Here is a 25901-nt window from a genome sequence, read left to right as displayed (position 1 = left end):
AATCACTCTATCAATTGAAAAAAACCGCATCAAAATCCGTTGCGTAGTTTTAAAGATTTAAGCGCACATAGGGATATAGGGACAGAAAAGGCGACTTTGTTTTATACTATGTAGTGATTAGCAATTTGTTGAGACTAATTGGTATTGGACATCCATATTGGTACTAACTACTTCCATATTATACTCTATCTGAACAAGTGAAAACGTAGGGATCCTAAATCAGGTGAATTTGGTGAATGCGCCAGAAAGTCTAATTCGACTTGTAATAATGAATGTTTCGTAGTCTTTTATACATTTCCTTGTTTCTTTCAACTTCTTCGGATGACTGGAAATATCGGCTGCTGATATACATTTTTAAGGATATAGAAATCATGATCGCAAAAGGCTTATTTTAACAGGTTATTAGGAAAAAATACAAATACTAATAATATAATAATAATAATAAATATGGCCCGTCCAATAAAATACGCATATATACTGACAATTGCAGATTGTAAATACAGTCTATAAATATAAATTAAATAATGAGACAAAAATAACATTATAAAATATAATTTGTTTGAGATGGATTTATTTCTAATAGTCTCGAATCGGAATTTTTAAACTGTTGAAACCAACCAACTTACCGCTATCAATTTTTTCTCTTGCTTTTGAGTTATTCATTCCGCTATATGGAGTGCCACCTCTTGAAAATATCTCCCAGCACAAAATGCCGTAGCTCCATACGTCGCACAAGGACGTGTATTTTCCTGTAAAAAGGAACAACACAATAATCAAAACAACATTTGTCATTAAAAAAAAACGAACCAAAGTTCAATGCTTCCGGTGCAGTCCACTTGATGGGAATTTGTTTCATCCCATCAGACACTATGTATTCCTCTTCTTCCCTCGACATCCCGAAGTCCGATATTTTCACGATATTATTGTAACCTGTAAATAAACAAATGATTATCGGGACGGCACTGTTGATTATTTGATGTTTCATACCAACTAAACAGTTACGCGCTGCCAGGTCTCGATGAATACAGTTCTTCGATTCCAGATATCTCATTCCAGCTGCGGCATCTAAACACATTTTCATCAGCTGGTTCTCTGTTAAGGTAGAGGTTTTCTTTCTGAGGAATGTCAACAATGAGCCACCTGAAAAAATCATATAAATAAAAAATTCAGTCACTATAAACTATCGTCAACAATAGAAGAAAACGTAACGTTAAATTTTAGCGTTAATTTTTTGTCCTCCTTAGCCTTTTGACCCTTTACAGGATTTGAAAAAAGTATAATTATATGATCGTTAAAATTAAATGTAGGTAATCGTTACAGAATTGGCACTTCAGAGTTGTGGCTCGTATGTAGCTTTTATTTGAGGAAAATAATGAATTCACACACACAAAAGTATTATTAATTGTTTTTGCACAGTAACAAGAGACCAGTATTAAGAGTTATAAAACATGTCTTCCAGAATATTAAAAAACTAAACCTAAATTAAGTTTATATTTTTAAATTGTCCACTTTTTCAATTTTGACTTATTTGATGAAAAAAAACGTAGAAAGAATTTGTAGAAATTACACTTTTCTAGCTGTACTTTGGCATATTCGTTAATATGATTCTCAATATCTAGCTGCTTTAAAAAACACTATAGAAATGATAGCAAGATTTTCTAACTGCTTCTGGTCCATTCTAGATCGTAAGCAATCATCAAGTAATTTTAATTAATTAAAGAATGTTGTCTCAGCTGTGGCTACAGAAATTGACATCACTACATAGTATAAAACAAAGTCGCCTTTTCTGTCCCTATATCCCTATGTGCGCTTAAATCTTTAAAACTACGCAACGGATTTTGATGCGGTTTTTTTCATTAGATAGAGTGATTCAAGAGGAAGGTTTATATGTATAATACATGCATAATATACTAAGGCAACATTGCTAATTTTAGAGGTTTCTAACGTGATGTCGTAAATTAACCTATTTTTTTAGGCTTATTTAGCAGTTAGCAAAAACGCTGCCTAACCCTACGAGTTAGATCAAATTAATGTACTACAGTATTGTACACCATAAAAAGGTCTACAAAAAAGTCCGCGATGGTATATGTTTATCTTTTAGGGATAACCCACATTAACCATTTTTATTGTTTACTTTTTACGTGAGAAAATGGCTTATTTACGAAGCTATTTTAAGCAATACGGCATTAATCCTTATCGAATTAAGTACCTTAAATATAGTGTGCAATTAATATAGATCAATATGGTTCCTTACAGCATGTAAATTAAACAAATATGTTTGGAGATATTACAAATTTAAAATTTGCGTTTAAAAATGTGTAATGTAATAAAAATTGTATGAATTTAGATATTCCAAAGATAGCAGGAAATCTTCATAGTAAGTATAGGGGAAGAGGAATTGTTTTACTCCAAATTTAATGCGTGCAGGCCAAGGGCAGTAATGAATGAACCAAAAATACTGGATCGATTTTAATCATGTTTTCATTGAGTGACATAGGCATATATATTTTATGCCCGTGCAAAGTCGGAGCGGGCCGCTATGTTTTTATATACAACGTTCATATTTTTTCTGTAGTGTATTTAATTTAGTATCAGCATTGCACCCGTGCGAAACCGGGGCGGGTCGTTAGTAGTTAATAATATAGTATATTCAAAGTTATTTTGTATACAGTCATTTAAATTTGTGATATCAAAACGTCGCAATGTTGCCGGCTCAACTCTGAGTTTTAGTTTAGTTTGGCTTTTACATGCAACAAAATTTTAATCTAATTAAAATAATTAAACAAAAATGTTGTAAAAGATAATTTACTTGAACATTATAGTACATCTAAAAACTACAGTTAATTAAACAGACATAATAGTTTATAGGTTACAGTTATAACCTCTTATCACTATTGCTTTCAAGAATTTTGCATACGTCTGACAACCCGACGACTTTGACAGCCTCATTCGTTTAGTGTTCAAACTCTTCAGACAGCATTGTGTCTCGTTTTAATTAGAATAAAATGAGAAGGAAAATACCTTCTGATTTTAAAACGAATTTATAAATTGCGGTAGCCAATACATTAAACATATTGATGTATGCACAAAAAAACTTTGAATAGACTTATATACGTAATACAATAGTAATGTTTGGGAATATATTAATTAAACTATGTATCATAATGTAATTTAGTATTAGTACTACAGAGGACGTCATATATTTATCGCAATTTTGTAGAAACTGTAATTCATTTATGCAAATTCTTGCTAAAATCTTTAATATCCCACGAAACTTTAATATGTTACTAAACCCTTTATCTGAACGATAAAATAAACAAAAAGCTAGTCAGGTTTTGTTGATAAAGTTGGTAGATAATACAGTTTTACCATTGGTATTGATAACTTTATAATATTTGGTGATTTGCTTACTTTGACTGTTAATCTTGGTTATTGTAATTAATAAAGGAAGTTTCAAAAAATGTTTATGGTCGTATATGGTCTTTGCACACATGGACGGATCATACTTATTGTCATCATGTCATTTTGTATAACGTGAGACAGAAGTAGAAATTTTTAGCAAATAAGCAATATAAAAATCTGTATAAAAAGACCTGAAGATAGTAGATCTTCCTGATTTCAGAACCTTCTCAGAAAAATTGGTATAATATATATATGTGGATTAAAAAATAACGTACCTGGTACTAGTTCCATCACAATCATGATTGGTTGTTTCTGAACGCAAATTCCGATGAGTTTGACAATGTTGGGATGATCGTATTGCTTGAGTATGCGACCTTCTTGCAGGAATTTCTTCTTGTGCTCCTCGGGGAGCGTCACTCTGCAGGTCTTCACCGCGACTATTTCGTTGCTGTTCTTTAACTGAGCTCGATATACGTCTCCAAAGTTACCCTGTAACAGAAAAGATACACTTGCTTGATATAAAAGATACACACGAAGAAGTATAAAATAAATAAAAATTGTAAAATTGGCAACATTGTTGTTATGTGAATACATCTGACGGTTCCATCGTAAAGTTTGACATAATTGACGATATATGTACTTTATACGCACTTTTTTATATTTAGTTGAAAGTTTTGTCTTGGCAAAAAATGGAACTGAATCGTGAACATTTTTGTGCGATAATTTTTTACGATTTTCGACGTGGATTATCATAACAAGAGTGCATCAATCAACTTAATTTGACTTTTGGCGATGAAGCTCCATTAGAAACCAACGTGTATCACTGGTTTAGTGAATTCAATCGTGGTGATAGTTCGCTGTCCGACGAGTTTCGTGAAGGTCGTCCATAATAGGTTGTTGTGCCAGAAAACATCGATGCTGTGTACGAAATGATTAAGCAAAATTTTCATATCACCTATTGTGAGATTGAGGCATCCCTAAGCATTAGTTCCATCAGCATATATGCGATTTTACATGAACACTTAGCTATGCGAAAGTTATGTTTGCGTTGGATCCCACATAATTTGACAATCGCTCAAAAAAGGCTCGTGTCGATTGGTGCAAAGAAATGCTTAATAAATTCAAACGCAGTGTTTCGAAAGACGTTTATAAAAACGTGACAGGTGACGAATTATAGATGTATTCGTATGAGCCCGAAAGTAAGCAGAAATCGACTGTAAGGGTGTTCCAAGATTAACCAAATCCAACAAAAGTTGGGAACTGGTCATATTGCAACAGTGCCTCTAGAGGATCGTAGAACAGTAAATTCTGATTGGTACACAACCATTTGTTTGCCAGAAGTCTTCGGTGAAATAAGGAAAACAAACAAGAGACGCCGAATTATTCTTCATCATGATAATGCGAGCTCTCAAACAAGAGACTATTTGAGCACTCAAAACGTCGAATTGATGGGTCATCCGCCGTACAGCTCTGATTTGGCACCCAATGACTTCTTTTTGTTCCCATCCGAGAAGAATAAACTGCGCGATCAACGATTTTCATCGTCAGAAGAAGCTATTGAAGCGCTCAAAAATCATGTTTTGCAGATGCTTCATTCGGAATAGAATAAATGGTTTGATCATCGTGGCGAGTACTTTGAAAAACAATAAAAATATATTAGCAGCTTAACTATTTATTTTTTTCCTATTCCCCAATTATAAATAGTGACCCTTGGATTAAATCACATTATATTGCATATGTTGTTCATAACAACCATTCATAACACTTTATTTCATTAATAGTGGTCTTATAATGAACCTAATCAGTATTAAATAAGCTTTCTTCACAGATTTGTTCATACTGAAGCAGAAACAGAAGCAGCCTTTAAAAAAAGAGCGTTGAAAAGTGAGATTTTCAATGAAGATTTTATTTATACAGGCACAAATGTCAATTTCAATATAGGAAAAGTTATGGAAATAACTAAAAAACGTTTTTTTAATATCGATAGAACTATTACCCGTCCAATTTTGTCCAGTAAAATAACATCGTCGTTATTCAGTTCCCATCTCTCGCGTGGGATCGGTTTATACAATATGGCACCAGATCGTTGTGTCACGGGTAAGCTGCTGTTGAACTGATACAGAATCAGATCTCTTATACTGGGGAATGCGGGTCCTTCAAATCGATAATGGCCCTGAAAATTCCGTTTCATCTATCATTTTAACGTTATTAAATGATTGTCAGTAACTTACTTCAGCTGTGGTTTGTACTATGAAATGCTTATGTCCGCCCCAACACACAGAAAGCACCGTTTGGCACTCGTCGTTTCTTGTTGTCTCGCGAACGAGGAAGTCTCCATCGGTGGTCAACAGTCGGACGACTTCTTCTCGAGGCAAAACACCGTGGAACCATTCCTCATCGACCAAAGATTTGTTCGTTGTTAACGATACCTGTGATTAAAAAAAACAGATATTAGTACCAAGGGTAATAGAGATTTTTATAAACATATACCAAGAGTGACAATAATTCATACATAATAAATGAAATACAGTCTATTCGAAGTTTATTTGTATATGCGTCAATGAAATTCGTGACGTCAAAACGTCGCAATGTTGCCGCTTCTCTCTCTGAAGACTCTGAGTTTTAGTTCAGTTTGGCTTTGGCATACAACAAAATTCTAATCCAAATATAATAATTGAACAAAAATGTTATCAAATATAATTTATTTTAACATTATAGTACATCTAAAAACTACAGATAATTATACAGCCACAACAGTTTATGGGTTATAACCTCTTATTACTATTGCTGACAAGAATTTTGCATATGTCTGACAACTGGGCGACTTTGACAGGCGCATTCGTTCACGTGTTCGAACTAATCAGACAGCATTGTGTCTCTTTTTAACTAGAATAAAATGAGAAGGAAAATATTGTCTGATTCTAAAACGAATTTACAAATTGCGACAGGCAAAACATCTTGATGACGCATATACAAATAAACTTTGAATAGACTATATATTAGTATGATGATATATTGAATTGGCAAGAAAGTGTTGGAGTTTTTAAATTAGTTAAGAGTGTTACTTATTTCAGAGTGTTAGAAGTCAGTTGCCAGAATGAATTATTGGAAATACTATTGCGGTATTATCATCGAAATTAGAAGAATGCAAGAAGGAAATCAAGAAATCCTCTGTATAAAACCAGGTGTAAACCAAGTCATTAACGTTTTTTTTTCGAAAAATACTTCATAATTTTTAAGAAAATGGTAAAATTATTTACTCAAAGTATTGGCCATTTGATGCTGTACACCTTGCCTATCTTTTAGTCAATTTATGTTTGTTCTTTGAGCAAAACCATTCATGGAGCTATTTTCTAACTTCCTCGAAATTGGTAAAGTGCTGCTCTGCAAGCGCGTGTACCATTAATGCGAAAAGTTGATAGTCAGACGGGGCAAGGTTTGGAGAGTACGGCGAATGCGATAATAAGTCCCATGAAGTGCTCTCAACGTTTTGTTGACCGGTTTTACTTTATAAGACAAGGTGTGAAATCAATTTACCGTATCTTCGGGCCCATTCTGGACGTTTTTCGATCAATGTATGGTTGAAATTCATGATTTGTTGTCGCTAGCCATCACTATTAACTGTTTCACTACCTTTCAACAGTTTATAATACACCACGCCACTCTGGTCCCACCGAATACAGCATTGTCCACGTTTCATCATCTGTCACGATGCAGAAATGATTTCCGATCATACCTTTGAAACAGCATTTTACAGACGATTTTTCGATTTTCCATTTGCCTATCATTCAACTGATGTAGCAACCATCAATCTTCTGGATTTTCCCCACTGGTCGTCGGACGAAGAGGTCAAAAGTGAGATTAGACTTTTCTTTATTTCCAAGTACAAACACATTTTTATGATGGAGTATCATTCCTTTTGGAATGTTACCAACAAATATAGTTCTTTGTAACAATGATTATTTATTGTTCTATAAATTTATTTTCTATTAACGCGGATTACTTTTTCACACTCCTCAAATATTTTCGTCTACTCAACAACGCCAAGAGTTAATAAGCACAATATTTAACACATTTTTTTTGATGATTATTAATGGTATTAGTAACGTTAACACAAACACCACACCAAGCAAGTTAAACACCATCACCTACGGGATCACCCCCTTCACTACGAGGAGCAGACTCCCTACGGCCCTTAGTTCTGGGAGGAGCTATGGGTGAAGAAGGAGCACTTCTTCGTCGAAAAGGTTTTCTAAGTACGCTCGGTATCATTTTTACTAAACGATGAGAATCGAAGGCGGATAAATGTTTGTTTAAGGTACTCTGAGAACCATCACCCTGTAAATTAGTCTTAGGTATTAAACGTGTACTAAATTATAAACGTATAAAATTATTTGGAATAAGTTTTATCAATTAGTTCAAATAACTTCATAGAATGTTCAGTTTGAAGTAGGAGTTCCCCAAGATATTGTCTTGGGACCACTCTTGTATATGCTCTACACTGTTGAGATCTCAACAACACCAGAAACAGTACTTGGAACATTGGAAAAAGATATATCTCTGCCTAAGGCTGTAGAGAAAGTACAAGTGGCAGTCACCAAAATCTACAAATGGACTAGAGACTCGAAAATATTGCTTAATATTATCAAAACTGTTCATGTTAATTTCTCGTTATGATGAAATGACAAAAACCTAATTATATCACTTGACGGATGTGCGATTCCTCAAGCAGAATCAGCTAAATACCTCGGAATACATCTCGATGGTAGCTTAAATTAGAAATTGAATCATGTTGCACAAAAATTAGAGCTGATGACACTCAAAATCCAGCAATTGCACTGGCTAGCCGAAAGATATTCTTAACTTGAACTAAAATCAATCATAAAGTCTATATGGAGTTATGGAGTTTAAATATGCGGTTGCACTAAAGTATCAAACCAATTGGTAATCTAACGCTGCCAAAACAAAGTTCTACGATTAATTACCAATGCTTATCGCTGCGTAACCAACAAAGAACTGGACGATGACCTCGAAATCAAATGCAGTTACTGGATAACACGCAAAAAAGAAACACTACGAAAAGTACAAGGCAGCAGTAATAAATAAATTAATAAATTATTATTTGTACATTAAAGTTGTACAAGCATGTCTAATGTAAATGGCAATTAATTTTTAAAAATATTGAAAAATTTAAAGATCCACTATATGAGGGAGGGAGAGGGGACCCACTAGCGTGAACACTAAGTACCATTATCTAAGTTACTCCTCGGCAGTTTATTGATGAGTAGAAATACTGATCAATAGGTGAAAAAATAACGAGAAAAATACGCAAAGTCTTTATATATTAATTTTCTAATGTTCCAAGGCATATTAAACATTTTATGATTTTTTATCGTACATTTGGTGAAGGGTTTTCCTCATATTCATTCCCAATTATTTAGAAAACGGTTTTTATGATTTTCTATCCAAGTATGATGTCATTATATCAACACTGGTTTTAAGATTTCAAAACATTCGTTGATATACGTTTATTCCAAACAAATTTTATACGTTTTAGCATTACTATAACCCATTACCATTAAGTATTAAACTAAAACAATCATGTTTAAACATACAAGAACGCTGACTTGGTGTTAGTTTAAGTTTAATGGGGGTAATTATAAACAATATTAAAAGCAAATGATTATACATTAACTAGTGTGGGATATACAGGGGATAGACAAAATCATATGAATACCATGGAACATAGTACATTTTGTAAACCCTTTATAACGCTAAGCTGTAAAAGAAGTGGTGCAAGGATCATAAAACCTGGATACTTGATGTTTGTTTGGTATAAGATTGTTTTCCTTTTTTGTTATTTCTTGGAGACTTGCCCTGGAGTAACAAATTGGGTCGGGTTATGTGTATTAACACTAAACCGAAACCACCTCACAGTTGACCCCTGTGGGTCGCTACTGCTATTGCATTAAATTTGGGGATATGGCACCTGCTAATCGGGCAGCCGTTATTGGGCACGAGGACCCGGTGAAATAACAAATAGTAAAACTAACTATTGATTCTCGAACTTGAGTTAACGTACGACTGGATACTGTCGTATGGAGGCAAAAGTTATGCCTGCAGCGACGGATGAGGTCATTTCAGTATGGAAAAGGGGGAGGTTAGCGGTGACGCAGTGCTAAGCTCCCAGCATGTCGACCAGCTCGAGAACAAACGCGTTTTCAGAAGAACTTGAGCTCAGTTTTTGTTTGTGGAATGATTGAGATATGATGTGTCAGTTTCCCTATGAATCTGATTATTGCTGATAAACCGCGGAGCGTTTATCGATTCTCCTGTCGAGCTTATTTTGGAAAACTTGAAGCCGTTTCACCTGATTGGGTGTAACAAACTTGAAATAGGCATTAGATCTGTAAATGAGTACGGACCAAATTAACATCTTGTAAAATAATTTGTAACCTCCAAAACTTGAACCACTTGACGGTATGATCGAGCTACTTCTGTAAACGTTCTTGAAATGAAACTTCGAATTTGGAGGTAGTATCATCAGCGTAAAACGCGACGTCAATATACTATTTTCTCGGCAGATCTGAAATAAAGAGGTTAAATAAGGCTGGGACTAGCGAGGAACCTTGAGGTACGCCAGTTTCGACTGGAAGGTGTTTTGTTGAACTTGACCTGGATAGATTTGTCTGATAGGTAAGACTTGATGAGAGGGGTTAGGTTTTCTGGGAGGCCTAACCGCACGTATTTTGCGATCAAATTATCGTGAACTTGTCGAAAGCTTTGCTTAGAACCTTTTGGTACAAGTATAGGACAATACTCTGTTGGAAACTAATCAAATACTTTAAGAATCTATTCCTCGAAGATTTCAGCTGTTTGAAAAGAAAATGGCCACCTTACACCTTATTAACTAATAAATATTATATATGTCAGGTGTTTAGATCATTTTGTCTATCCTCTGTGAGATAATTGCTAATAAGAAAATTAAAAATTGAAGATGTGATATGGCCTTCACATCAAGAACATACGTACGTACGTAATTTCTACTATTAAAAACCCTAAAGAATGCCACAAAATGTGACATATGGAAAACTATTGCCTCAGTATGGACGAATCAATATGAATTAAATAAAAGAGCCATATTATCAATGACCAAAACAACAATTCCAATTAGGCAGTAGTTGATATAATAATTATTTCAATTTAATATCATTTATTTAAAATACTGGAAGATTTCAAAATTACCTGTTCTCTGGGGTTGTCGATAAAGGCGGGCTGATTATCAATGGATATGTCACAGCCTGATGGTACCTCCTCGCATCCCAGTTCGTTCAAAGCACTCTTTATCAATTCGGTTTGCTTCAGCATCTTTCGTTCTTGACATTTTAGCTCGTTTACTTCCTTTTTCGAAGATTCCAAGCTGATTATCGACAATCTAGCAAAATTAATAAAATCACAAAAATCACAATATGATGGTATATCGTGGAATTACCTGTTATTGATGTCGTTGGACTTGCCATTTACTAAAGTATCGGTGTTGTGTCCGTTAGCCAAAGCGCTACGTTTTTCTTGATGCTCTTTGACGCCGGCTTCGAGTTCGGTGAGCTTATTTCTGAGCCACTCAACAGTCAAGTTGTCAACCGTCAGCTGATTGGGAAGGAGTTTGCCTGCTGAATCTTCCACTAAGCTCTCGTCAAACGTGAATTTGACAGGTTCAGTTGGAGTAGTTCTGCAATGAAAATAATAACGTTTAAGCTTATTGACAAACTTTGTAATTTGAGGAGATAGTTTGGTCAGTAGTTGCCTCTCTGAGTCATAATAGTATTTTAATTACATTTGAAAACATGGCATGTGCATCAGTATTTATTATTTATTCGTAAAAAGGCTTCAAAATGTTCGATATTCATCATGTTTCCTGTTGCGATGTAATTTTTTATCATTTATATTTGGGACAGTCATATAAATTTAAGTTTACGTTAATTGTAGTTTTTTTTCTGTTTTATGGTGTAATTTGAACTCGAACTTTAATATTTATGACATGGAATAAGAATTATGACTTGAGAGAAAATATAACATCGCATTGTGTTAAATGTCTGGTGAAACTATGCGAACCAAGAAGGGCGCCGAGTAAATAGAACAGACGCGTCCAACAAAAAGGATATCCCATCGGATCGTTGTCGAATGTTTCGTATATTGGGGCTCTAAGTACCGAGGCTAGACGTAACGTGTCAGAACTTAGGCCTGGTAGAGGATTCCTTATGGTACCTATAACCATAAATATCAAGAAGACCCGAAATCGTGGAATTTTTAAGAATTCCTTAAGAGTCCGAAACGCGCGTGTTCTGTAGGCGTGATAAGTTCCTAGCTGGAAGAGTATTTCCAGAAAAAGTTTCTTGAACCACTTGGACATCCTTGTCCACCACCACCAAAAACCTGAGGGAGGAGCTTCAGCGGTAAAACACGGTGTATCGACAACTCAAGACAGCATTAATGAAATAATTGTTTGCGTAATAGGTTGGACGAGTTGCTAATGGATGGAAAAATTGTCCAAGCTCGTTGAGTATAAAAGAAGAGTTGTAACAGCTATCTGTAATGGTCTCAATCACAAAGAAAATTCTCAAAGATGCAAAGACATACTATTACAGTTTGAATGGGAAGCTTGTGGACTCTATAATTCATCATGACTTGACACCGTCTGATTATCTTTCATCTAGATCGATACAAAAAATCGTTAAAAATGATAATTTAATAGAATCTAATTTGTACTAATTTCGTCATCATGAATTAGCTCTTAGTATTCATGGTAGAAATATTGGTATAGACATTATTTTGAGTGATTATCAATATCCTTCAGTCCAAAAAATTTTATTGATTTTCGATGATACACTTCTGAAGGAATTTCCTAAACATTTTTACCTGTTTTTAAGGTATTTTATTTGATAAGAGATTTCCGTGTTAAACACGAAGGAACATACTCTTATCTCAAACTGATAAGGGCTGGCGTGCCACAGGGAAGTGCGTTGGGACCAATTCTCTATCTTTATATCAGTGGTTTCTCCATAATATTATAACAAGGCATTAGAAAAGTCTGCTAACCTGAAAACATCAATCTGCTCTTGATAAAATCATCTAGGATAAAATATGATGAATAAAAATCGGCATACATAGATTTCACTAAGCTTGAAAAAAAAAACGAGAAAGACCATCTGATCTACTAATGTCTGAATACTAAGTGTGTTAGAGCCCGAACACTAAGTGATTCATTAGAAAATATTTTAATTGTAGTAATGTTTTATTATTTTAAGACAGAGATTGTCATTTGTACATCAGTTTTCTGTGTAAAAATAAAAATCTAAAAGAATATCCGTATATTTTAAATACTATATGATGGAAATTTATTTAGTACAGAAAACAGAAAAACCATAGTAAGTACGTTAAATTACTTGTAACATATATGATTGAGAGCAAAGATGAGACACGGATATTTCAGAATTGGATCAATATATCCACTCATATCCAGAAGATAGATAATAAAAATAGTTTTATGATGACCTTCTGTTTGGATGAACTCGATTGAACACATTGAAGACATGAGAAATTGACAAATGATGGAATTGTGAACAAATGTTATATAGTTTGGAAATTAAGAGTTTCCTTATTCACTTGAATGAAACTTTTTGAATATGATTTGATTCAATGCTGCCAATTTCTAAGACAGATTCATTAATCAAACAGATTAATGAGAATTGAAACAAGTAAAGGTGAGTATATAATTAATAGATGATAACTATAGGAAATATTATTGTTGAATGTAAAATATTTCTGTTCATAGATATGTGAGTAATTGTTCAGAATATATCATTGGCTAAAATGTGCCAGGAGAAAAAGAATAGTAACTGTTTTGCAGATTTTATCTAGTTGACTATAATATAATCTAGATTAAATCTAGTTTTATCAAGAATGATGTATATAGATATTAACAGAACAAACGAAAGAGAAATATAATGATATTAAAATGTCTTTACAAGGAAACACTGTACCTAAGGACACAAAAATTAACCGAAAAAGATAAATTTATTCTCCAATGAAACTAAAATATATTACTTGGATATAGAATTATTAACTACAACAATTGGGTACAACTACAAACGCGCCTAGAACTCCAACTCATAGGTGGTATGGAAAAGAGTTCAATGTAAATATAATCAAACACAAGCCTAACCTACAAACTATTATAACTATGTACTTAAATGTGGTAAGCCCTTTGATAATATATGCATTACATTTATTATAATGTTAAAATAAATTATATTTGGTAATTGTGTCATTATTTAATTTAGATCAGAATTTTGTTGTAAGTCAAAGCTAAACTGAACTAAAACTCAGAGTTGATACGGCAACATTGCAACGTTTTGACATCACAAATTTAGATGATGTACGTACAAAATAACTGGATAGACTACAGATATTATTAAAGATATAAAAAATTGTTTTGTTGACTCATAGTGTTTTTGATTAAAACCTATACTACTTACTTATACTTTTCGGTGAAATCCTTATACTCTTCCGATGGCCTTATCGATTCCAAACTGGAATCGATTCTCTTCTGAATCTCGCAATACTTTTCTGAGGTTAGGTCAGAATTCTTGGCGACATCCTGAAGAATTTGTTTCCTAGAACCGAAATCTACTTCGCCCAAACATCTTAGGAATGCATTAAGTAATAATTACCACGTGAGTATGAACGCTTCCTGCAGCGATTGTTGATGCTCCAACAGTCCAGGAAGCAGGACCGTTCGGAAGTCTTTTTCGAATTCCGCCGCTTCGCACAAGAGCAGCACGTATTCGTTGTGAGTCAGATGCAGTTTCCTGCACGCTTTCTGGTATTTGTCTCGGACTTCGTCGAGTTTCCTACCACCGCGACCACCTGAAAAAAATTAATTATTAGAGTAAAAATAACGACTAGTGATTGCACTGTGGTCGAAATTTGACGACAATGTATTAAATTAATCTTGTTTCCCTCATAATAGAGTAAAGGGACTAATTCAAAAATGATATCTTACTAAAACTTGTTTTAGCAATACTTTCAATATAAGATAAGAAATATATTTCATATTGTATTTGATTAATTAAAATAATAAATATCTGTATATTATACTATATCAAAAATACATGCAAACTATCTCAAGAACTAACACTCACTAACATTTTTTAAATTGCAGTAAATTAAATGTAATTTCCATTAATTTTCAATAATCAAAGTGTTAATAAGTGTAAAATACTATACCACTGAACATTATATGAACATATTATAAGTAAGATCATTTTAAGAACTGAACTGGACACTTATACATTAAACAAGTTCGTGTGGTTTGATTTGCTTCAATCTTTTGATTTTCTGCGTGATGTCCTGCAGATGTATTGTATAACTCTTCGTTGGTTACGGAGCGATAAGCATTGGTAATTAATCGGAGAACTTTGGTTTGGGTGTGTTGGATTACTAGTTAGTTTGATATCTTAGTGCAACCCCATATTTGCACACCATACGTCCAAATTGGCTTTATGAATGACTGATAAACCAATATCTTTGATTTTAAGTTAAGAGTATCTAGAAGTTAAGAGTATCTTCTCATTAACCAGTACAGTTGCTTGACATTTAGTCTTATCTACTTTGCTTTATGTCTAACATGATGTTTCCAATTTAACCTAAATAGGTCAATTGAAAAGTTCCCGGCCTACCATAGTAAAATACATTCTTTTGGCAAAATAGTTTTTTTTAATCAACATAATGCCCTTCAAGGGTGATACACTAATTATAGCGACCCTCCTACTTTTCGATACAATTTTTGTAGTACGATTTGTCCTTTGCTTCAAAATAGGCCTCAATTTCGGCGGTCACCTCTTCATTCGACGAAAATTTCTTCCCAGCGAGCATTCTTTTGATATCTGAGAACAGGAAATAGTCGCTGGGGGCCAGATCTGGAGAATACGGCTAATGAAGAAGCAATTCGAATCCCAATTCATGGATTTTTGACACGCTCATTGTCACTTTCTTTTTCTTCGTGTAACTGTCGATTGGACTTCGGAGTGAAATGATGAAGCCATGTTTCATCCATTGTTACACGACGAAGCAAAAACTCGGGTTTATTATGCTTGATCATCTGCAAAAACTATTCCGAATCATCAACTCGTCGTTGTTTTTGGTCAAAAGTGAGCTTGCGCGACACCCACTTTGCACAGAGTTTTCTCATACCCAAATATTCGTGAATGATATGATCTACACGTTCAGTTAATATCTTTAGAGTGTCTGCTATTCATTCAATTTCAATTTACGGCCATTGAAAATCATTTTGTGGATTGTCTTAATGTGTTCGTCAGTAACAACATCCTTTGGGTGTTCACTGCGTTCACCGTCTTCGGTGCTCATTTCACCACGTCTAAACTTAGCATACGAATCTTTGATGGTTGATTTTCCTGAGACAGTGTCCGGAAACTCGGCATCAGGTCAAGTTCTTGCTTCAACGGTCTTTTTCCCCTCAAAAAGCAATATTTTATCAACACGCGAAATACTTTCATATCCATTTTTTCACAGTAATAAAAGTTGCTTCACTCAAAATGTTATAATTCACAAACTAATCATCCGACAGCTGTCAAATTTTTACACATCTTTTTAGACTTAGGCCTATCTAAAAAAAACATAAGGATTTAATTTTTATAGCGTCATCTATATTTTAGGCCTGTAACTTTTCAATTGACCTGTTACCATCGAGATGTATTCTGAGATATTTAACTGATTTTTGTCATTTCGTCGCAACGCAAATTTAACATGGACACATTTGGACCTATTAAGATGTATTTTTCAATCCCTAGACCATTTCTAGATCTTGTTGACTGCTACTTGTAGATTTTCTACAGCCTTAGACAGAGATACATAAACACTTATATTGAATATTGGATATATTTACAATACATATAACAAACAATAGCAATAACAATAACACCCGTAAATTTTAAAGTTAATTTATATCAGCAAAGTCTCGGAAAGTCTCCGTTTGATTTTAAGAAATGTTTGATGTATGAGAAGAGCATGAGGAAGAATAGTTTTCGAACTTATTGAACCATCCAATACAGTGATGTCCCAAATATCTCTTAATACTGTTACAAATTCCTAAATTTAGTACCGGTGTTTTTTTATCTATGGCCATTAGTCTAATCGGCTAATTAATAAATTAAATTTTAATTATACTCCTAATAAGTCTTCATAATAGTGTTCGGTTAATGAAAACACTTCCACGAAAGAATCTTTGAATGTGTGAAAAGAGCTAGTTGTTTAGATAGGTGCTTCGCGAATTTATTGAACCATCTAAATTTATTACTTGTGTTTTATATATATTATAACCATTAGTTTCATCGACTAATTAATAAATTAATTTGCAATTATCCTCATTCATTACATTCTTAAATATAGTAAAAGTTGTTTGCTTAATTACAGCTAAATTAAACCGAGCTCTTTTGTTTCATTCTAATAAATATATACCGGTTATTCGAGATATATATAGTAATCTTGATCGAATCAGGACAGCCATTATTGGACTGAATTTCTTTTGTTTGGTTATTATTCGTATAGACGCGTAAAATAACCAGTAAATATATTGCACATTAGCTTTGGTTTCACAATTGTGTTTGGTGTCAAATAGCGTTGGTTGGCTCAGTATTATGTAGACAAAGACACAATAATGGCTTCCAAATAGTCGTATCTGTTTGTATTTGTTATTAACAAGTTTTATATATAGTTTTTGTGATAATTTTGACCTATTTCTTTTAAATAAATGTTTACTTTTTCGGTAGCCGACAAAGAGAGACCCAAGGAAGATTTGCGTTGCTGTGATAGAAGACAGAACCTTTCCCTTTGATCTGTTCTGGCAATATTTCTTTATTTAATCGCTCTAATATGATCTATTTGTCATCACTAGTATTAATAGGTTTTCAGAACGTATCGAATGTCTTTTTTTATCAAAACTTATTTTAAATGGTTTTGAACCATTCGCCACCATTATTTAGACCTAGATTGGAAATACAAAGCAAACTATGATAGAAATTACCTTCTGGGATCTCCATTTGAATTAATTCTAATTATTTGTTCTTAATTATGGAAAAAAAGTTGTGGAATTGTTGGTAATAAAACAATAAAAACCTATATCGAAAGGATAAATCTGATAACTGAATCTGTCCCTGAAAAAACAACTATTTGTGACTGAATAGGTTCTTTTAGAAGTGGTTAAAAACGTATTGAAGACTATGAAGCACATCTGAAAACTAATCAAGATCAGAAGTCGTCGAAAAATTTCCTAAAATAGTTTTAAAATATCATCGATTGACTGAGAGATGTTTAGAGAAAAAGCTGTGAACATCATGGGTCTGTTAACAATACAACAGAAACAAATTTGTCAGCAACATTTGAAATATAAAAAAAAAATAAAAGCATTTTGTGCGTTATTATTATGTATAAGATTTGACTCTACAACTATTATGCTGAATTATAGCAAAAATAGGTTATTTTTACGAATTTCGATTCTATTTCTCTTCTGTAAACATATTATACCTAATATCATTTATTCTTCATCAATATACAAACATTATTTTAACACTATGATTATACTAACGATGATAAAGGACATGAAATACATCAATAGAATCATAACGGGAAATAACCACAATGATTTAAAGGGCAATTTAGTAACATTTTTGAAAAGGAATTCCTTTATCTTTCTCTTTTTCTGTCGGCTAAAACTTTAATTGATTATATGTTGTCAGTAGCGATCAGTATTCATTGTTTCTCCAGGTTTCAACGACATCAACCGAGTCCCATCAGACACAGAGCATGATTTTGAGACTAAAGAAATTTGCACAGAACATTTCTCTTCTCCATTTCTTCTTTCTGCGACTCAGCTCAGGTTCAACTTTTCTGCTATTTGTTTCCATCCATTAATTCTTGTAATTCCGTATCTTCGTCATTCTGTATGACTGCCAATAAACGATGACTTTCAGCGGTTTGATGACACAAGAAAAGTTAGTTAATTAGTTTTTGTTAATTAGTATTGAGGTTAATGTAAGTAAAATAAAATGTAACAAATCATAATGTTACACCTAGTGTTACTATAATTTTAAATACGAAAGATTCATATATATAGAAATTGGATTATACATTCAATAACTATGAACTACAAAAGTAAACTCACGCATTTTAATTAATTTTCTGTAGGAAGTATGTGTCCGAGTAATATTTTTTTCTATTTAAATACAAAATCAGTTTCAATTCACTAATTATAATTGTTAGGCCAATAAAGACACTTTTCAGACAATGGGTTAAAACTGGAATATCGACAAAAAAATCAGACCACACGATATAGCAACGAACAAATAATTCCCTTTTATTAAAGTCGATTCATCACATCACTTACATAACTTACATCAAATTAATTCCAAGTATTTTTGATCAACGAGTCAATGAAACAAACTACTAAAACTAAAACAGTGGATTTTTTTCGGTGAATTGTCCAGAAACCGTTCGTATATCGCGTCAAACGGGACACTAGTTTTAATCGGCGGCAACGTATTCCCTTTGGAGCACTTCTGCCAAGTCTATTTTTGTTTTTCAAGTTTATAGTGGTTTAGCCGAATATCATAATTTCTCACGCCTTATGCGATTCGTTATATTATATGTATTACGTTTTAGCAAATCCAAAGGTGGTATTCTGTTCAAGACAATCAGATCCTGTCAATTGTACTTTGTATCGTAGTTAATTTTTATTATTATTTAATTATTACTTTGTTACTAGTCGTTTTCGACTAACCTACAATTTGTCTTTATTAACTTACATCTAGGTATATAACTGAGGACCCATCAGCCCTATCTCAGTCTCTGGTGAAATAATGCTTATACATGTCACTGCTGTATTTTTATTATATGCACCTCACTACACAACACTAGACATCAGATGGTTTGATTCTTTTGAGTCTGTATCCAGTTCTCGTGGTATCTAAAAACTACAATACTTCAATATTCTCATGAGAATGGAGTCTTTCCTCATGCCCCGTTGCAACTCTCTTCATTTCTTGACTGACTGTGGGTATCTGAAGGTCTCAATGCCCTGCCTGAAGGAATCAGCCCTATAGTATTTGGGGGCGTCCACAATACCTCTCAAGATTTTGTTCTGAAAAATTTGTAATTTATTTATGTTACTCTTTGCAGAACATCCCCATAATTGAACTCCGTATGTTCATATAGGTTTCAGTATTTGTTTATATAATAGCAATTTATTATGTACTGATAATTCTGTTGTTCTTCCAATTAGCCAGTATATTTTCCTATATTTCAATTCCAGTTCTTTTATTTTCTTCTTTGTATGTTCCTTCCAGCGGAGTTTTGCTTCGAGATTCATTCCGAGATATTTAGTGTTGTTGCTATATGGAATGATAGTATTATTTAATGTTATTGGTGCTTGTACGGTCTGATTACAGATGAACTTCACATGCACAGATCAACTTTCATTAATTCTTATTTTCCAAGCTTGTGTCCAATTCTTTATATTGTCACTTGCCTGTTGTAATTTTCGTGAGGCTTCTTCACTATTGTTGCTATTGTTTTCGATTCATCGTAATATTCTCCATTTGTGGTATATCACAAGTCTAGAGTAGATAAAGCGTTGGTCCCAGTACACTTCCTTGTGGTACACCTGCTTTAGCTTCTTTTATTGTAGAGTAAGCTTCTTCTTGTTTGACTCTAAACATTCTAGTTGTAGTGTACGATTTTAATAGTTCGGTGTGTTGTCTTGGTAACATTTTTTGTAGTTTATGAATAAGGCCTTCATGCCAAACATTATCGAAGGCTTGTCCTACATCTAAGAATATAGCTGGGCATACTTTTTCACTTTCGTAAGCTTTTTCAATAACAATTCAATTCTGTGGACCTGGTCAATTGTTGAGTGCTTGTTAATAAACCCAAACTGGTGTGTTGGTATTAGGTTTTTTCTCTCTATGATCGGTTTTATTCTTTTCAACAGGTGTTTTTCAACAACTTTAGATATTACTGGCAGCAGTGATATAGGTCTATAGTCTTTTATTTCGTTTGGTGACTTCCCAGGTTTTGGGAGTATTTAAGTAATAATGTATTTTCTATATATTTAAAATTGTTTGGAGAAATGTTTTGCGAAATCACTACTTTGAACTTTTTATTCTTTTATTTCATTTTTATAGATATATTTGTATTTTGGGCGCCATTTTTTGTGTGCAAAAGCAAAATCTTTGGTGTTTTTCTAAATTTTTATGATTAAATCATAATAAAAATTAGTTCGTTATAATGTATATTTGTTGTAAGAAGTGTAACCCTGTGAACAGAAAGCAAAATAATGGGACATCGTTTTCCCTTTTGATGCGTACAGACCGGGTCAACGAAGGACGACGAATGGGATTCTGCGTTGGGTACCAAACATTCGTTGGCCTTCGATGAAACGTACATATTGCATTTGCTGTTATTGATACTCTTTTGCATTGCAAGCAAATACCAACAAACTTTCGTTGGTCGTCATCAAAACGTCCAAACAAAACTAGAAATAACCTAATAAACCTATTCGTTGGCTTTCGCTGGCCCAGTCTGTATGCAGCATTTCAAGACTAATTCTTATTTAAAAAATAGACAGGTCATGTAAAAATCTCAATTATCTTGATTAAGCATATATGATGTGTCGCTCATCTTTGTTTTTACCTGGTATATATACAATTATATATATAGGGCTTTTAATATATCAAATTCTTTCACAAGAAAATCTTTTCTTTACAGGTGTCTATAATGTTCAAACTAACCAATCAAATTACTAAAATGGCGATTACAATATCATCTGGATATTGGACATTGCAAGAATTTTCTTCAGAAATATCTTTTTAGTTTCCTCTGTCTTGATCTATGGTAATAAATCTTGGATTAAATGTTGTATCTTCCAAGAGCAATCAAACCCAATTGGTTCCAAAGCATGGTAAAGGCATTAATTTTTATGGAGAAAATATTGAAAAACAATAAATTTAATTTCAGTCGCCAAAATTTGTTTTTTTATATTATTAAGTCTCATCATCCTCACCTGTCACACTCAATGATATAAAATATATTCGGGAGTTGTATAAGGCAGAGTATTAAGCTCCGTATTGTATCTTCTATATAGAACTGATCTACTCATTACGAAAATCACTAATGTGGTAACATATGCAGACGACCGGACATTCTTAGCATGCCACAAATATCCATTAGATGCATAAAATATCCTTCAAACATATCTTAATAAAATACAACTGTGTCTGAAATAATGGTGAATCAGAGCAAATGAAACAAAACCTATCCATATAACTTTTAGTTGAAGAACATGTCAACTAGTGAATATCAATAATTGTCAGCTTCGCAGGCAAAGGATGCTAAAAACTTTGCCAAGCATCTTAAGTGACGTCTAACTTAGAAAAAGTAGAGACTTGCAGCACTAAAACAACTTGGATTCAATCCGTATCACATATTCTTTATACATATCCGCTCATTGAGCTGAAAACCAAATTAATATAACCGAAATTATTATATAATTATCGAGTGTTTGTGTTAAGTACTCCAAAGAATGTTAGCGCACTCTAAAGTGCTTGCTAATCAGCTAAAAATATGGCCTGATTGTGAAGTGCGTAGACTAAAACGTTTAACACCATCAGATAGAGTTAATGGACGTTAAAATAAGATTCAGAATAAGATGTTACACAAGAAATTCCTTAATGAAATGATGTTCTTTATGTCATGTATAGAATAGTTATCATAATAAATAGTCATAGCCCACCGGACACTTGGTTTACCACTAAGAGTAATGGTTTAAAAGGTTATTAAGTTAGAAATATAATATTAACCATCGTATTAACAGATAGTTAATCATTGCGAATGGGAAGTTTTTTGTACGCCCATCATACTAAGTAAACCTGCCACCTTCTCATTATTACCTGTTTTGATCGATGTAGCATAATGTAGTTGACATAAGCTTCTTAAACGTCCAAGAACGTGAAAACTGGGTAGATGAATGCATTAATTAATTTGTATAATACTTATTATGAATATTTAAGCTACTTATTAACTGATATTTTGTTATAAGGAGTTCTAGATAAACAGGAAATGATGTAACACTTCATTAAATTTATATTCCTACACATTCACTCTCATTTTGAGCGAGTAAACGTACCAAAATTCTCGAAATTCACTACCCACCCAACGAATTCTTGATGTTATTCCTTGAATCTTATCAATGCCAGTGCACAAAATATATCCAATTTACTTAACAAGATAAGAGCATACATGTATATAAAATTGTACTACACAAATAAATTATATAATTCGTCGTTATTACAGTATTCAGTTCATCATCTTTATCAGTAATACACAAAAATGTACACATCGAGAAACTTAGATAGGTTCTTGGATAAAATGGTTTAAAATGTTTTTAGACCAGGATGGTCCATATCGTCCAAATAACTGTATGTATCTCATTTGATTAATTCAAGTCATTGTTATGTTAACAATACAATACAATACTATTTTCTAGTTATAATTTTTTTAAAATATATTGTAAAGTCTCCTTTTACCAACTATGGGTTTATCTGGATTGGGCCTAAAGTTTAACGTGGGCTCCAATCCATACCACGGTCCTCAGCATTAAGCCTACCGGCTGGCGAGTGACCAACTTTAGAAATCATCCCAGAAAACATCCTGTCTTACCCAGCCTGGTTACTGGCGTGACTGGGATCATTTTCCTTGTCGGATTTTACACTCTTGCCTAGAACATTCACAAACTTTAAACAATCACAAACATAAATTTACGATCATGCCCCAACAGGATTCGAACCCGCGGCTGTCGCACCAGTAGGAGGACCGTCCCATCGCCTTTACCACTGCGCCACCAAGCCGGCTCTACTTATAATTTTAATCGAAATACTAGATGGTAAATATAAAAGACTTATAAATTAGTTTAAAATGATTTTAATTTTTAATTTAAATATTTTAATTGTTTGGTTTGGTTGACGGTTTTTGTTTGCTTCTCATAACCCTGTTTAGGGGTAAAATAATTACATTCCGGGACAAAACTTTATCACACTAAACATTTTCATTAAAAATCTTAATTAAAATATATTTTTTATAACATACAATTCTTCCTCCATCCAACTGATTATCTGATTCAAACTCCAAAACTGTCTTTTTTAAATCATGATAATAATACTATCTTATAATATATATAATAATTATTTGGCTGCAATAGGCCAGACAATGCACTGCTTTGATTTGAATAATATTGAAAATTTTTGCAAAATACGTGCTGTGTATTCAAATGGTAAACAATTTAATAATGTTCAACGACTAAGAAATGATATCCAAGATGAGTAGAAAAAGTTAGGTCCAAATTATGTTAAAAAACCTAAAGAATCGCGTCATGATTTTACGCGGAGTGTTTAAGTAAACAATAGTTGTCTGTAATATTTACATAAATACCATGACTAACCGTCCCTAATTGTAGAATCTAGAAGCAAAATTAATATTTTCATTAAGGGTTTAATGAAAAATGCGTAGTGTGCTAAAGTTTTGTCGCTGAGATAATTTCCATTAGCCGAGGTTTAATACATATCTATCAATATACAATATGGCAGTGTTGTCACTCTATGTTAAAATTTAATTAATTTTTTTATCCTTAATTTAGATCACAATAAAATTACTTTTAATTCTAAAATTAAACAATAAAAAGCAGTCTAGATTGTATTATATTTTATATCTTGATAAGAAAAAACAATGTATCGTCCAAATATGTCCACAGATCAAACTACAAAGAAAAGAAGTAAAAACACATGTTAAACTCACCCTTAATATAGATCTCCTCAAATTTGCACCTCATCAGTTTATACAGCTCCAGATACTTTTGGTACTCAGTCTTCTTTCGAACGACTTCATCGCACAACTGAAAGAGAAATGAAGAAGCTATATTACTATATAGAATTACAGAGGGGGTGCCTTTTATATTTCGAGATTATGATAAATTAGTATTGATTGATGAATCTGAGGTATTTGATATTTATACTGAATAGAGCTGGTCACAGTTAATAATGAGAGATGAAAAATATTCAAATGAAACAAGGGTTGAATGGGTTTTCATCGCCGCGGATATTTCTTGGCTAACCCATCAAGATCCTGAACCATTTAATATAAAACAGAAGATCTAAGAATGGTATGAACTGACTCATCGTATAAATTAGTTAAAGTTCATACTTTGAACTGTTAAATCAATAAGCTTCGGGTCAAATGTATGTAAATATTCGCAAGAAAAGATATCTTATTATCCAAATCTGACTCCTTGTAATTACTACCTAATCTTACATGTCAAAAGATTTACGTCTAAACATATTTTCGTGGAATGAGAACCACACAAGTATCTTCTAGATTGTCAGTTCAAGAATGGTATATATATCTCAGTAAGTACATTGAATAATAAAATGTGTTTCAAACAAAATGTAGTACTTTGCATTATTTAATGCTTGGCAATTTAAGAAAAATTAATTTCAGTTCAAAATAAAATATAAAAACACGTCAGGTACTGTTAGAATAGTAATTTCTCGGCTTCAATTGTATAGTATACCTCGGATCACTCGAAATCATTTATTGTTCCTTGAATAATTGTAAAATTGCATAACCACGTCCAAAACTCCATAAATAATAAAAACAGCTTTATTTATCTCGAATCCCGAAATATAAAAGACAAATCTATTTCTGTTTATAATCATAAATATTGTTTTTATCAATGCACCATGGAAAAGTTTAGGTTACTACACATTGTGTTTGTTTTCAACACTGATTAACACTTTCACATTCCTAAAGGAGTGTCTGTTTGTCCATACCATTATTAGTTTATCTGACGATTGATTGATCAATAATAATGCTAATAGCAAAACATATCAATAAATAACATTAAACCAACCGATTATAAATTATTAGTGTTGTAACTAATTATAGCTTTGTAAATATTTGAAATAAACATTAATTGAACTATAAGGTATTTATATTTAATTGGTGACTTCCTGATGAAAATTAACACCAGGTTGTGAATTAAAAGATTTTGTTGTGAACAGCTGTGTAGATATTGTTGTCTTTAAATTCTAAATTCAAAAATCAACGCGTACTTTGAAGGTATCCAACAAGAACAGGTACTATGAAAGAATATAAACAGTATGAAAACTTCAAACCAAGTTACTAAAGTTGTTTTCTTATCGTCACTTTCTTTCTTCCTTAATTCACTTATCTCAATTTTTAAACTAGAAATAGACAGAATCATGATTGTACACGAAATAATTGAGATGGGTTTTCTCTGCTAAGTTTTTATTTTTAATTAATTAATATTTTATTTACCAAACCTTTTCTAAATATATAATAACAGAGTTGTTTTAGAT

General features: G+C 32.8%; 1 protein-coding gene across 2 annotated transcripts in view; it reads right to left on the bottom strand.

The window, feature by feature from the left end:
- FER (tyrosine-protein kinase Fer) overlaps positions 1-25901 on the bottom strand; it is a 117375-nt gene that overhangs the window by 1205 nt on the left and 90269 nt on the right. Inside the window, exons 3-14 of one of the 2 annotated variants that reach the window (XM_076396806.1) lie at positions 24322-24418; positions 14133-14328; positions 13938-14075; positions 10895-11131; positions 10648-10837; positions 7555-7740; positions 5634-5831; positions 5399-5575; positions 3678-3891; positions 988-1140; positions 808-930; positions 627-749 (exon numbers count right to left, since the gene is read on the bottom strand). In XM_076396806.1, coding sequence (XP_076252921.1) covers positions 627-749; positions 808-930; positions 988-1140; positions 3678-3891; positions 5399-5575; positions 5634-5831; positions 7555-7740; positions 10648-10837; positions 10895-11131; positions 13938-14075; positions 14133-14328; positions 24322-24418 — 2032 coding nt within the window. The remainder of the gene's footprint in view (positions 1-626; positions 750-807; positions 931-987; positions 1141-3677; positions 3892-5398; positions 5576-5633; positions 5832-7554; positions 7741-10647; positions 10838-10894; positions 11132-13937; positions 14076-14132; positions 14329-24321; positions 24419-25901) is intronic. The other variant, XM_076396807.1, reaches the window with a different exon arrangement.

This window comes from Rhynchophorus ferrugineus, unplaced genomic scaffold, assembly GCF_030347505.1.
Source record: "Rhynchophorus ferrugineus isolate W39M unplaced genomic scaffold, kcgeb_rfMv2 rfM2, whole genome shotgun sequence".
In the NCBI taxonomy this organism is placed as follows: Eukaryota; Metazoa; Arthropoda; class Insecta; order Coleoptera; family Curculionidae; genus Rhynchophorus; species Rhynchophorus ferrugineus.
The sequence above is the reverse complement of the archived record's forward strand: the minus strand, read 5'-3'. Positions and strand labels throughout refer to the sequence as shown.